The following is a 14,993-nucleotide window of genomic DNA, read 5'->3' on the forward strand; positions in this document are numbered from 1 at the left end:
GAGCTATTGTGTGGTGAGCCCTGAAGAGTGAAGAGTGAGGATCAGATTTTTACCTCCAAGAACTCTACTTTTTGAAATTAACAACTAATTCTAATAGTGTGAGTCCACTAATAGGAATATGCCAAGTAGAAGCTTGGAGATAGCAGTTAATTCTGCTTTGGGGGTATGTGTATGGGGTTACAAGACTTTACTAAAGGCTAAACTCTGAGGTGGCCGTTGAATAAAAGAAAACCTGATTCCATATAGAATATCCATAAGAAATGATCCTGAGGTGGTATAGAGCATTTTGGAGTCTCTTGTTTTCTGTATTGAAGAATATTTTGTGGCTGATTAAAGTAACTGAACATTTCTGATTTTGTGTGCTTTAAAAGGTAAGCTGCATGAACACTGGGGCAGTGGGAAGAGTGGATGATGGTAGGCCAGGGACCCCTGTGGTAAAGCACTGCAGCCGTCTATGTGAGAGACCCTAAATGAGGTGCCATAAAAAGGAAGAATCGGGTTCAAATATTTAGGGTTTGAATTCAAAACAGAAGTTTTAAGATTTTGTGGATATGACATCGCTACACGAAATGTGTTTGGAACATAGACGTCTGAGGAGGAAGATGAATATTAACGTGTTGGGTTATGAATCTGTGGGACAGTCGAGTAAAAGTATCCAAGTAAACTGTTAAAAATATAGCATCTGGAACTCGGGATAGTATTCGGAGGTGTACGGAGAAGAGAGAAGGTTTATGACGGATTAAATGGCAGATAGGAAACGAACTAAATTCAGTCACCGTGCTGAGGAGCTTTGCTGTCAGGCAGCAAGCTCAGACTTCCTTCAAAGGGAGGCTGAAACGGCAGTTGGAACTAGCACAGCCCCTGTTCCCGCCTGGGGCAGAGGCCGGCCTGAATGTGCAGGTCACGTGGTGTGTGTGCGTGCACAGGAAAAGCGCGGGAAAGGTGGTGAGAGGGCTGCGCTTGCGCAGTAGCAGGCAGTCGGTTAGTGCGCAGACCTGCCCAGCCGAGGATGGAGGGATGGAGCCGCCCCAAGACATGGCTAAGGTTTCCAACACAGAAGATAATCACAACAGGCGGATCCATTCCCTGTACGCAGCACCGTTATTTCAGAGAATTTCCCAAACCAACTTGGAAAATAGGCAAGCAAGGGGATTGGAATTCTCTTCTACAGCCTGGAACGTCCAAGGGCGGGACAAGACCCCTAATCTGTCCAAAGTCGAGTCTAAGGAGGGTCCTGGGTACCGGCTGCTGAATGTAAGTGGGGGTTCTGGGGGGTGGAGTCTGTCCCCTGACCCCGTAGAGGATCAGGCAGGACCAAGGGCTCAGTGTGCCAGTGGGAGGGAGGGAAACCTGCCCTCGTTTAGAGAGTTGTATCACTTCATGGGAAATAGATGGGGAAACAGTGGAAACAGTGGCTGACTTTATTTGGGGGGGCTCCAAAATCACTGCAGATGGTGACTGCAGCCCTGAAATTAAAAGACGCTTACTCCTTGGAAGAAAAGTTATGACCAACCTAGATAGCATATTCAAAAGCAGAGACATTACTTTGCTGACTAAGGTCCGTCTAGTCAAGGCTGTGGTTTTTCCTGTGGTCATGTATGGATGTGAGAGTTGGACTGTGAAGAAGGCTGAGCATCGAAGAATTGATGCTTTTGAACTGTGGTGTTGGAGAAGACTCTTGAGAGTCCCTTGGACTGCAAGGAGATCCAACCAGTCCATCCTAAAGGAGATCAGTCCTGGGTGTTCATTGGAGGGACTGATGTTGAAGCTGAAACTCCAATACTTTGGCCACCTGATGTCCAGAGCTGACTCATTTGAAAAGACCCTGATGCTGGGAAGTATTGAGGGCAGGAGGAGAAGGGGACGACAGAGGATGAGATGGTTGGATGGCATCACCAACACAATGGACATGGGTTTGGGTGAACTCCAGAAGTTGGTGATGGACAGGGAGGCCTGGCATACTACAGTTCATGGGATCGCAAAGAGTCAGACACGACTGAGCAACTGAACTGAACTGAACACCTGAGGAAGAGTTTTCTTGTGGGGCACTGACAGTTAACTTGTTAGAGTCCCATTTAATTACTGCCTACCCTGAAGGGTTGTCTGAAGAACTAAAAGAGGTAATGATATAAAATACTTAATGCAGTGTGAAGTAAAGCATTAATAGATGTTAGCTGCTAACATCATCATAATCATCACTGGGAATCATTTGTCTAAAGGGCTCAGCTCCAGAAACATCAGTTAGCTCTCCTTTCAATGCCTGAGGTTCTTATACATGGACCTGCAGGAGCAAAACTTTATCATGTCTGCAAAATGAATTATTGGTGTCCTGTTCTTAATTAGCTAAATTTGTATCTGAAGTATGTGAAACTCAAGTTTAATTTCCATTTAGAGAAGGCAATGGCAACCCGCTCCTGTACTCTAGCCTGGAAAATCCCATGGACAGAGGAGCCTGGTAGGCTGCAGTCCATGGGGTTGCTAAGAGTTGAACACAACTGAGTGACTTCACTTTCACTTTTCACTTTCATGCATTGGAGAAGGAAATGGCAACCCACTCCAGTGTTCTTGCCTGGAGAATCCCAGGGACGGGGGAGCTTGGTGGGCTGCCATCTATGGGGTCACACAGGGTCGGACAGGGCTGAAGCAACTTAGCAGCAGCAGCAGCAGCAGCAGCAGCAGGGGTACTGCCGAAATATAGAGGAAATGGAAAAGGGGAATCAAACTGAAACTCACTTTTTCAAAGTTTGTTAGCGTGTTATTAGGAAATTTTCCATTCTTTGTTGTTCTTAAGTTATTAAAAAAAAAGTACAGTATTTATCAGGAAACAATTTGTATACATAAAGATATTGTCCTATCAGGAAACAAATGGTATACAAATTTAAGGAATTGAATTTACCTTCTAATGCTTGTATATCATTTTTATATTTAGATTCCTGATTTATTTGTAATGTGTGGTATGCAGTCTGGATTTAATTTATTCTTTTCCCAAATAGATGTCCCAACACCATTTATTTAAAAAAAAATTATCTTTGCCCTAGAGTTTTGAGATGCCATGTTTATGCATAAGATTTAAGCTTCCATATGTTTTTTTTTCTGGACTTCTATTCTATTCCATTGGTGTTTATCAATTCAAGTGCCAAGACCTTACAATTTTTTTAAAAGAAAAGATAAATCCTTTGTTGCAGCAATCTTTAACATGCTAAATGCCTTGTGAATATTCAAGAAGGGAATATGAAATACAGCATTTCCCAAGGTCAATCATATTTAGTAGGCATTTCCCATATATTTCATGACTCTACCTTGGGAAAAGTCCTTAAGACCATTCTCTTTTATTTAAAGACTTAAAGTATGTTTTGAAGTCTGGTAGGGCTGGTCCCCTTCCCTCTTGTAGTTTTCTTTTCCTGTAACTTCCTGACTATTCTCACTCTCTATAAAAACTTTGTTAACTTGTTGATCTCATAATAAAAGCCTTTTAAAAGACTAAAGATTGCATTACATTGATAAATTAAGTAGAACTGACATCTTTATGATGTTGGTCTGTCCTATCCAGAGATGTTTTTTCATTATTCAACTCTAATTTTGTGTCTTTCAGAAGTGTTTTAAAGTTTTCCTCTTAAGAGTTTTGCACACTTCTTGTTAAGATTATTCCTCAGGTGGGGCTTCTTCTACTTTATATACTTCAATTATTTATCTATATTAAGGCTATAGATTTCTGTATGTTAATTTCATGTCCTGCTTCCTTATTGAATTTTTAAAATATTTGAGTTAGTAGTATTATTAATTCTCTAGGTTTCAGATATACTATCAGACCATCTTCAAATAGAGATAGTGTTACTTCTTTTCTTTCAGTTCTCTTGCCTGTATTTGATTTTTCTTACCTAGCTGAATGGACTAATGCTACCAGTTAGTAACATGTTGAGTCATAGTAGAGACAGTAGACAGCTTTGCTTGTTCCTGATCTTAGTAAATGTTTCCACTATTTCCCCACCAAATGAAATATTTGAAGCTTCAAACTTCAAATACTGGCTTAATTGCTATTATTGTGAGTGTTTTAACAGGAAAAGTTGTTGAATTTTGCCAGGGACCATTTATTAATAAAGATATATGGAGATAATTGCATAATTTTTCTCCTTATATCATAAGGAGAAATTCATTATTAGTGAATTTCCTATTATTGAACCAACTTATTGCATTCCTAGAATTAGTCTCACTTGATTTTTGCATATTATTTTCTTTGTGGTATTAGATTCTGTTTTTATTATTTAGTATCTTTATATCAATATTTTTGTTATATTCATCTATTGGAGAAAGAAATGGCAACCCAATCCAGTATTCTTGCCTGGAGAATCGCATGAACAGAGGAGCCTGGTGGGCTACAGTCCGTGGGGTCGCATAGAGTTGGACACAAAAAACCTGTTGATGAAAGTGAAAGAAGATAGTGAAAAAGTTGGCTTAAAGCTCAACATTCAGAAAACGAAGATCATGGCATCCGGTCCCATCACTTCATGGCAAATAGATGGGGAAACAGTGGAAACTGTGTCAGACTATTCTTTGGGGGCTCCAAAATCACTGCAGATGGTGATTGCACCCATGAAATTAAAAGACACTTACTCCTTGGAAGGAAAGTTATGACCAACTTAGATAGCATATTGAAAAGCAGAGACATTACTTTGCCAACAAAGGTCCATCCAGTCAAGGCTATGATTTTTCCAGTGGTCTGTATGGATGTGAGAGTTGGACTGTGAAGAAAGCTGAGTGCTGAAGAATTGATGCTTTTGAACTGTGGTGTTGGAGAAGACTCTTGAGAGTCCCTTGGACTGCAAGGAGATCCAACCAGTCCATCCTGAAGGAGATCAGTCCTGGGTGTTCATTGGAAGGACTGATGCTGAAGCTGAAACTCCAGTACTTTGGCCCCCTCATGCCAAGAGTTGACTCATTGGAAAAGACTCTGATGCTGGGAGGGATTGGGGGCAGGAGGAGAAGGGGACGACAGAGGATGAGATGGCTGGGTGGCATCACCGACTCGATGGACGTGAGTCTGAGTGAACTCCGGGAGTTGGTGATGGACAGGGCGGCCTGGCGTGCTGCGATTCATTGGGTTGCAAAGAGTCGGACACGACTGAGCAACTGAGCTGAACTGAACTGAACTGAAGTGCCTTCGCATTCACCTCTTAATTTTCTTCATGGGTTTAGGTATCAATGCTATGCTTGCTTTGTAAATAGAATGAGAAAATTTTCGTTAATGGTGTCATTGCTATTGCTATTGCTAAGTCACTTCAGTCGTGTCCGACTCTGTGCGACCCCATAGACAGCAGCCCACCATGCTCCCCCGTCCCTGGATTCTCCAGGCAAGAACACTGGAGTGGGTTGCCATTTCCTTCTCCAATGCATGAAAGCAAAAGGTGAAAGTGAAATCACTCAGTCATGTCTGACTTAGCAACCCCATGGACTGCAGCCCAGCAAAATTGATGCTGTTGATGGTAAACAGTTTGAACAGACCATTTTCTATTTTAAAAAGAGAGAGAGAGAGAGAGAGAGAGAGAGAGAGAGAGAGAGAGAGAGAGAGCTAGCAATGAGCTATCACCAATGAAAAGCACCGGGCCCAGATAATTTCACAGGGAATTCTACCAAATTCAAAAATTAAGTATCCCATGGCACCATTGGAGAAGGCAATGGTACCCCGCTCCAGTACTGTTGCCTGGAAAATCCCATGGATGGAGGAGCCTGGTGGGCTACAGCCCATGGGGTTGCTAAGAGTCGGACATGACTGAGCTACTTCACTTTCACTTTTCACTTTCATGCACTGGAGAAGGAAATGGCAACCCACTCCAGTGTTCTTACCTGGAGAATCCCAGGCATGTGGGAGCCTGGTGGGCTGCTGTCTATTGGGTTGCACAAAGTCGGATGTGACTGAAGCAACTTAGCAGCAGCAGCAGGAGATATACATTATATTTAGGTTTTAAAATACATTTGGAGGTCTGCAAAGTAGTCTTATGGTTTTTCAAAAATCTTATTTCTTGTTTGTGTTTTATCCTTGTATAGTGATTAAGCTAGCTAGTGGTTTGTATATTTTGTTGGCTCTGTAGATCAATTTGGGCCTCCTAGCAGCTCAGTGGTAAAGAACCTGCCTGCCGATGCAGGAGACCTGGGTTCAATCCCTGGATTGGGCAAATCCTTTGGAGAAGAAAGTGGCAACCCATTCTAATATTCTTGCTGGGAATATTCCATGGAAATAGGAGCCTGGCAGGCTACAGTCCATAGGGTCTCAAGGAGTCGGACTCGGCTGAGCAACTGAGCACACACACAGTCATAGATCAGTTTGAGAATCGATTCTTTAACAGTATTGAATCTTTCCAGTCATAAACATGGAATGTTTTCCTTTCATTTAAATCTTTAATTTCACTCAGGAATGTCTTATAATTTTCTTTGTACTAGTCTTACATTTCTTATTTTTTTTAAGTTTTTATGTTTTTTAAAAATTTTTTTTAGTTTTTTATTTTTTAAATTTTATTTTTTTTATTAATTTTTTTTATTTTTTAAATTTTAAAATCTTTAATTCTTACATGCGTTCCCAAACATGAACCCCCCTCCCACCTCCCTCCCCACAACATCCCTCTGGGTCATCCCCATGCACCAGCCCCAAGCATGCTGCACCCTTCGTCAGACATAGACTGGCGATTCAATTCTTACATGATAGTGTACATGTTAGAATGCCATTCTCCCAAATCATCCCACCCTCTCCCTCTCCCTCTGAGTCCAAAAGTCCGTTATACACATCTGTGTCCTTTTTCCTGTCTTGCATACAGGGTCGTCATTGCCATCTTCCTAAATTCCATATATATGTGTTAGTATACTGTATTGATGTTTTTCTTTCTGGCTTACTTCACTCTGTATAATTGGCTCCAGTTTCATCCATCTCATCAGAACTGATTCAAATGAATTCTTTTTAACGGCTGAGTAATACTCCATTGTGTATATGTACCACAGCTTTCTTATCCATTCATCTGCTGATGGACATCTAGGTTGTTTCCATGTCCTGGCTATTATAAACAGTGCTGCGATGAACATTGGGGTACATGTGTCTCTTTCAATTCTGGTTTCCTCAGTGTGTATGCCCAGCAGTGGGATTGCTGGGTCATAAGGTAGTTCTATTTGCAATTTTTTAAGGAATCTCCACACTGTTCTCCATAGTGGCTGTACTAGTTTGCATTCCCACCAACAGTGTAGGAGGGTTCCCTTTTCTCCACACCCTCTCCAGCATTTATTGCTTGCAGATTTTTGGATTGCAGCCATTCTGACTGGTGTGAAGTGGTACCTCATTGTGGTTTTGATTTGCATTTCTCTAATAATGAGTGATGTTGAGCATCTTTTCATGTGTTTGTTAGCCATCCGTATGTCTTCTTTGGAGAAATGTCTATTTAGTTCTTTGGCCCATTTTTTGATTGGGTCGTTTATTTTTCTGGAATTGAGCTGCATAAGTTGCTTGTATATTTTTGAGATTAGTTGTTTGTCAGTTGCTTCATTTGCTATTATTTTCTCCCATTCAGAAGGCTGTCTTTTCACCTTGCTTATATTTTCCTTTGTTGTGCAGGAGCTTTTAATTTTAATTAGATCCCATTTGTTTATTTTTGCTTTTATTTCCAGAATTCTGGGAGGTGGATCATAGAGGATCCTGCTGTGATTTATGTCTGAGAGTGTTTTGCCTATGTTCTCCTCTAGGAGTTTTATAGTTTCTGATCTTACATTTAGATCTTTAACCCATTTTGAGTTTATTTTTGTGTGGGGTGTTAGAAAGTGATCTAGTTTAATTCTTTTACAAGTGGTTGACCAGTTTTCCCAGCACCACTTGTTAAAGAGATTGTCTTTACTCCATTGTATATTCTTGCCTCCTTTGTCAAAGATAAGGTGTCCATATGTGTGTGGATTTATCTCTGGGCTTTCTATTTTGTTCCATTGATCTATAGTTCTGTCTTTGTGCCAGTACCATACTGTCTTGATGACTGTGGCTTTGTAGTAGAGCCTGAAGTCAGGCAAGTTGATTCCTCCAGTTCCATTCTTCTTTCTCAAGATTGCTTTGACTATTCGAGGTTTTTTGTATTTCCATACAAATCTTGAAATTATTTGTTCTAGTTCTGTGAAAAATGTGGCTGGTAGCTTGATAGGGATTGCATTGAATTTGTAAATTGCTTTGGGTAGTATACTCATTTTCACTATATTGATTCTTCTGATCCATGAACATGGTATATTTCTCCATCTAATAGTGTCCTCTTTGATTTCTTTCATTAGTGTTTTATAGTTTTCTATATATAGGTCTTTAGTTTCTTTAGGTAGATATATTCCTAAGTATTTTATTCTTTTCGTTGCAATGGTGAATGGAATTGTTTCCTTAATTTCTTTTTCTACTTTTTCATTATTCGTGTATAGGAATGCAAGGGATTTCTGTGTGTTGATTTTATATCCTGCAACTTTACTGTATTCATTGATTAGCTCTAGTAATTTTCTGGTGGAGTCTTTAGGGTTTTCCATGTAGAGGATCATGTCATCTGCAAACAGTGAGAGTTTTACTTCTTCTTTTCCAATTTGGATTCCTTTTATTTCTTTTTCTGCTCTGATTGCTGTGGCCAAAACTTCCAGAACTATGTTGAATAGTAGCGGTGAAAGTGGACACCCTTGTCTTGTTCCTGACTTTAGGGGAAATGCTTTCCATTTTTCACCATTGAGGATAATGTTTGCTGTGGGTTTGTCATATATAGCTTTTGTTATGTTGAGGTATGTTCCTTCTATTCCTGCTTTCTGGAGAGTTTTTATCATAAATGGATGTTGAATTTTGTCAAAGGCCTTCTCTGCATCTATTGAGATAATCATATGGTTTTTATTTTATTTTATTTTATTGTTAATGTGGTGAATTACATTGATTGATTTGCGGATATTGAAGAATCCTTGCATCCCTGGGATAAAGCCCACTTGGTCATGGTGTATGATCTTTTTAATGTGTTGTTGGATTCTGATTGCTAGAATTTTGTTGAGGATTTTTGCATCTATGTTCATCAGTGATATTGGCCTGTAGTTTTCTTTTTTTGTGACATCTTTGTCAGGTTTTGGTATTAGGGTGATGGTGGCCTCATAGAATGAGTTTGGAAGTTTACCTTCCTCTGCAATTTTCTGGAAGAGTTTGAGGAGGATAGGTGTTAGCTCTTCTCTAAATTTTTGGTAGAATTCAGCTGTGAAGCCGTCTGGACCTGGGCTTTTGTTTGCTGGAAGATTTCTGATTACAGTTTCAATTTCCGTGCTTGTGATGGGTCTGTTAAGATTTTCTATTTCTTCCTGGTTCAGTTTTGGAAATTTGTACTTTTCTAAGAATTTGTCCATTTCTTCCACGTTGTCCATTTTATTGGCATACAACTGCTGATAGTAGTCTCTTATGATCCTTTGTATTTCTGTGTTGTCTGTTGTGATCTCTCCATTTTCATTTCTAATTTTATTGATTTGATTTTTCTCTCTTTGCTTCTTGATGAGTCTGGCTAATGGTTTGTCAATTTTATTTATCCTTTCAAAGAACCAGCTTTTGGCTTTGTTGATTTTTGCTATGGTCTCTTTTGTTTCTTTTGCATTTATTTCTGCCCTAATTTTTAAGATTTCTTTCCTTCTACTAACTCTGGGGTTCTCCAACTCTTCCTTTTCTAGTTGCTTTAGTTGCAGAGTTAGGTTATTTATTTGACTTTTTTCTTGTTTCTTGAGGTATGCCTGTATTGCTATGAACTTTCCTCTTAGCACTGCTTTTATAGTGTCCCACAGGTTTTGGGTTGTTGTGTTTTCATTTTCATTAGTTTCTATGCATATTTTGATTTCTTTTTTGATTTCTTCTGTGATTTGTTGGTTATTCAGAAGTGTGTTGTTCAACCTCCATATGTTGGAATTTTTAATAGTTTTTCTCCTGTAATTGAGATCTAATCTTAATGCATTACGGTCAGAAAAGATGCTTGGAATGATTTCGATTTTTTTGAATTTATCAAGTTTAGATTTATGGCCCAGGATGTGATCTATCCTGGAGAAGGTTCCATGAGCGCTTGAAAAAAAGGTGAAATTCATTGTTTTGTGGTGAAAAGTCCTATAGATATCAATTAGGTCTAACTGATCTAATGTATCATTTAAAGTTTGCGTTTCTTTGTTAATTTTCTGTTTAGTTGATCTGTCCATAGGTGTGAGTGGGGTATTAAAGTCTCCTGCTATTATTGTGTTATTGTTGATTTCCCCTTTCATACTTGTTAGCATTTGTCTTACATATTGCGGTGCTCCTATATTGGGTGCATATATATTTATAATTGTTATATCTTCTTCTTGGATTGTTCCTTTGATCATTATGTAGTGGCCTTCTTTGTCTCTTTTCACAGCCTTTGTTTTAAAGTCTATTTTATCGGATATGAGTATTGCCACTCCTGCTTTCTTTTGGTCTCTATTTGCGTGGTATATCTTTTTCCAGCCTTTCACTTTCAGTCTGTATGTGTCCCTTGTTTTGAGGTGGGTCTCTTGTAAGCAGCACATAGAGGGGTCTTGTTTTTGTATCCATTCGGCCAGTCTTTGTCTTTTGGTTGGGGCGTTCAACCCATTTACGTTTAAGGTAATTATTGATAAGTATGATCCCGTTACCATTTACTTTATTGTTTTGGGTTCGGGTTTATACACCCTTTTTGTGTTTCCTGTCTAGAGAATATCCTTTAGAATTTGTTGGAGAGCTGGTTTGGTGGTGCTGAATTCTCTCAGCTTTTGCTTGTCTGTAAACCTTTTGATTTCTCCTTCGTATTTGAATGAGATCCTTGCTGGGTACAGTAATCTGGGCTGTAGGTTATTGTCTTTCATCACTTCAAGTATGTCTTGCCATTCCCTCCTGGCCTGAAGAGTTTCTATTGAAAGATCAGCTGTTATCCTTATAGGGATCCCCTTGTGTGTTATTTGTTGTTTTTCCCTTGCTGCTTTTATATTTGTTCTTTGTGTTTGATCTTTGTTAATTTGATTAATATGTGTCTTGGGGTGTTTCGCCTTGGGTTTATCCTATTTGGAACTCTCTGTGTTTCTTGGACTTGGGTGATTATTTCCTTCCCCATTTTAGGGAAGTTTTCAACTATTATCTCCTCAAGGATTTTCTCATGATCTTTCTTTCTGTCTTCTTCTTCTGGGGCTCCTATAATTCGAATGTTGGAGCATTTCATATTGTCCTGGAGGTCTCTGAGATTGTCCTCATTTCTTTTAATTCGTTTTTCTTGTTTCCTCTCTGATTCATTTATTTCTACCATTCTATCTTCTATTTCACTAATCCTATCTTCTGCCTCCGTTATTCTACTATTTGTTGCCTCCAGAGTGTTTCTGATCTCATTTATTGCATTATTCATTATATTTTGACTCTTTTTTATTTCTTCTAGGTCCTTGTTAAACCTTTCTTGCATCTTCTCAATCCTTGTCTCTAGGCTATTTATCTGTGATTCCATTTTGATTTCAAGATTTTGGATCATTTTCACTATCAATATTCGGAATTCCTTCTCCGGTAGATTCCCTACTTCTTCCTCTTTTGTTTGGTTTGGTGGGCAACTCTCCTGTTCCTTTACCTGCTGAGTATTCCTCTGTCTCTTCATCTTGGTTATATTGCTGCGTTTGGGGTGGCCTTTTTATATTCTGGAAATTTGTGGAGTTCTCTTTATTATGGAGCTTCCTCACTTTGGGTAGGGTTCTATCAGTGGTTTGTCAAGGTTTCCTGGTTAGGGAGGCTTGTGTTGGAGTTTTGGTGGGTGGAGCTGGGTTTCTTCTCTCTGGAGTGCAGTGGAATGACCCGTAATGGGTTATGAAACATCAAAGGTTTGGGGATAATTTTGAGCTGCCTGTATATTGAAGCTCAGGGGAGTGTTCCTGTGTTGCTGGAGAATTTGCGTGGTATGTCTTGTTTTGGAACTTGTTGGCCCTTGGGTGGAGCTTGGTTTTGGTGTAGGTATGAAGGCATTTGATGAGCTCCTATTGCTTAATGTTCCCTGAATTCAAGAGTTCTCTAATGTTTTCAGGCTTTGGATTTAAGCCTCCTGCTTCTGGTTTTCAGTTTTATTTTTACAGTAGCCTCTAGACTTCTCCATCTATACAGCACCGATGATAAAACATCTAGGTTAAAGATGAAAAGTTTCTCCACATTGAGGGACACTCAGAGAGGTTCACTGAGTTACAAGGAGAAGAGAAGATGGAGGGGGTAGTTAGAGGTGACTGGAATGAGATGCAGTGAGATCAAAAGAGGAGAGAGCAAGCTAGCCAGTAGTCACTTCCTTAGGTGCGCTCTATAGTCTGGACCTCTCAGAGGTGTTTACAGAGTTATACGGGGAAGAGGAGAGGGAGGAAGTAGACAGAGGTGACCAGGAGGATAAGAGAGAGGAATGAGTAGGAGAGAGACAAATCCTGCCAGTAACCAGTTCCTTAGGTGTTCTCCACCGACTGGAACACACAGAGATTCACAGAGTTGGATAGAGAAGAGATGGGGGAGAAAAGAGACAGAGGCCACCTGGTGGAGAAAAAGGAGAGTCCAGAGGAGGAGAGAGTGGTCAAGCCAGTAATCTCGCTCTCAGGTAAACTTGGGTAGTGAAGTTTGGGTTTTTAAATGTACAAAATTGACAACAAAAACCTAAGAACAAAGATTAAAAATCTAGAGTAGAGGTTGGATTTTCAAAGATACAATATTAAAGAAAAGCAGAAGGAAAAAGGAAGAAAGAAAAAAAAAGAATTATTAAAAACAAAACAAACAAAACAAACAAACAAAGAAAACCAACAACCATCCAAAGACTATATACGGTGTTTGCCTTAAAAAAAAAAAAAAAAGTCTTTTTTTTTTTTAAATAGTAATAATAGGTTATAGAAATAAAAATTAGGAGAAATAGAAGACTTAACAATTTAAAAAAAGTTAGAAAAAAAAAGAAAAACAAACAAAAAAAGGAGTGATTTTAAAAATATTAAAAATATCTGGCCCTTCTCTGGTGTTATGGGCCGTGTGGGATCACTTCCAAGGTGGTTCCCTCTGTTTAACTTCTTCTGTTTGCTGGTTTTTTAGGCTCACTAGTTCAGTTGCGCTGTGGGGAGGGGGGATGCTGCAAACAAATAGCACTGTCGTGTGCACACAGTATCTCTGTCCCGCTTGGCCTGTCCTTTCTCGCGGCGCACAAACCGCTCCAGCTCTAGGATGCTCAGCCTGGAACCCTAACCCTAACCCTAACCCTAACCCTAACCCTAGGATGCTCAGCCGGGAACCGTCTGGGGCCGGCCCTAGTCTGCGTGCACTTCCCCGGTCCAAGCAGCTCAGGTTCGGCGCTCAGGCAGCCCTCAGAGGCGCAAATTCGGCTGGGACTGCGCTTTGTGCCCTTCCCAGGTCCGAGTAGCTCAGGAGTTTGGCGAGCACGATCGCCGCGGCTTGTCACCTTTTCTGCCGCTGCTGCTCAGCTTTCTGGGTGGACCGCTGGCTCACCCCGTGACGCAGACTGTGACTGTCCAGCACCCCCAGAAGTCTTAGCAAAGGAGCCTGCTTGCAGTTAGGTAAGTAAAGTCTCTCCGGGTCTGCAGTTGCCCCTTTCCAGTCCTTACGGCTCTGGCTGCCTGTCCCCGGCGGGGGATGGTCTGCAGCCGGCTTTTTCCGTTCCGTCCTTTGTTCTGTGCTCGGTCCTAGCGGTGTCTTATGTTCGAGCTTTTCGCGTGGTAGCTATCCCACAGTCTGGTTTGCTAGCCCAAGTTAGATCGTTCTGGTTGCTCATGGGGCGTTCCTGCCCGATTCTTACAAAGCTCTGCAGCCCGCGCCTCCCGCACGTCCCTGCCCTGCCTCCACTTCCCAGTGGCGGATGCAGGCGTCTGTGCTACTTTTCCGCTGAGGGAGTTACTGTTGGGCTTGTAATCTGTTGGTTTTAATTATTTATCTATTTTTCCTTCCTGTTATGTTGCCCTCTGTGTTTCAAAGGCTCGCCACAGACTCGGCAGGGAGAGTGTTTCCTGGTGTTTGGAAACCTCTCTTCTTAAAATTCCCTTCCCGGGACGGGCTTCCCTTCCCGGGACGGAGCTCCCTCCCCACCTCCTTTGTCTCCTTTTTCGTCTTTTATATTTTTTCCTACCTGTTTTTGAAGACAATGGTCTGCTTTTCTGGTTGCCTGATGTCCTCTGCGAGCCTACAGAAGTTGTTTTGTGGAGTTTGCTCGGCGTTGAAATGTTCTTTTGAGGAATTTGTGAGGGAGAAAGTGATCTTCCCATCCTATTCCTCCGCCATCTTTCCCTCTCCCCTCTATTTTTTAAATTTTAAAATCTTTAATTCTTACATGCGTTCCCAAACATGAACCCCCCTCCCACCTCCCTCCCCATAACATCTCACTGGGTCATCCCCATGCACCAGCCCCAAGCATGCTGTATCCTGCGTCAGACATAGACTGGCGATTCAATTCTTACATGATAGTATACATGTTAGAATGCCATTCTCCCAAATCATCCCACCCTCTCCCTCTCCCTCTGAGTCCAAAAGTCCGTTATACACATCTGTGTCTTTTTTCCTGTCTTGCATACAGGGTCGTCATTGCGATCTTCCTAAATTCCATATATATGTGTTAGTATACTGTATTGGTGTTTTTCTTTCTGGCTTACTTCACTCTGTATAATCGGCTCCAGTTTCATCCATCTCATCAACTGATTCAAATGTATTCTTTTTAACAGCTGAGTAATACTCCATTGTGTATATGTACCACAGCTTTCTTATCCATTCATCTGCTGATGGACATCTAGGTTGTTTCCATGTCCTGGCTATTATAAACAGTGCTGCGATGAACATTGGGGGACATGTGTCTCTATCAATTCTGGTTTCCTCGGTGTGTATGCCCAGCAATGGGATTGCTGGGTCATAAGGTAGTTCTTCTTTTAAATTTACTCCTATTTTATTATTTTGATGCTATTTCTAATGTAATTGTTTTCTTTTTATTTCCAGATTTTTCATTGCTAGT

General features: G+C 40.7%; 1 protein-coding gene across 1 annotated transcript in view; it reads left to right on the forward strand.

Moving 5' to 3' along the window:
* The window catches only part of ALS2CR11 (amyotrophic lateral sclerosis 2 chromosome region candidate 11), a 136,688-nt gene continuing 122,692 nt past the window's right edge, over positions 998-14,993 (forward strand). Inside the window, exon 1 of the mRNA XM_018038504.1 lies at positions 998-1,254. Within this exon, the coding sequence (XP_017893993.1) occupies positions 1,018-1,254 (237 nt within the window). The 5' untranslated portion in view covers positions 998-1,017. The remainder of the gene's footprint in view (positions 1,255-14,993) is intronic.

This window comes from Capra hircus, chromosome 2 (assembly GCF_001704415.2).
Source record: "Capra hircus breed San Clemente chromosome 2, ASM170441v1, whole genome shotgun sequence".
Taxonomy (NCBI): domain Eukaryota; kingdom Metazoa; phylum Chordata; class Mammalia; order Artiodactyla; family Bovidae; genus Capra; species Capra hircus.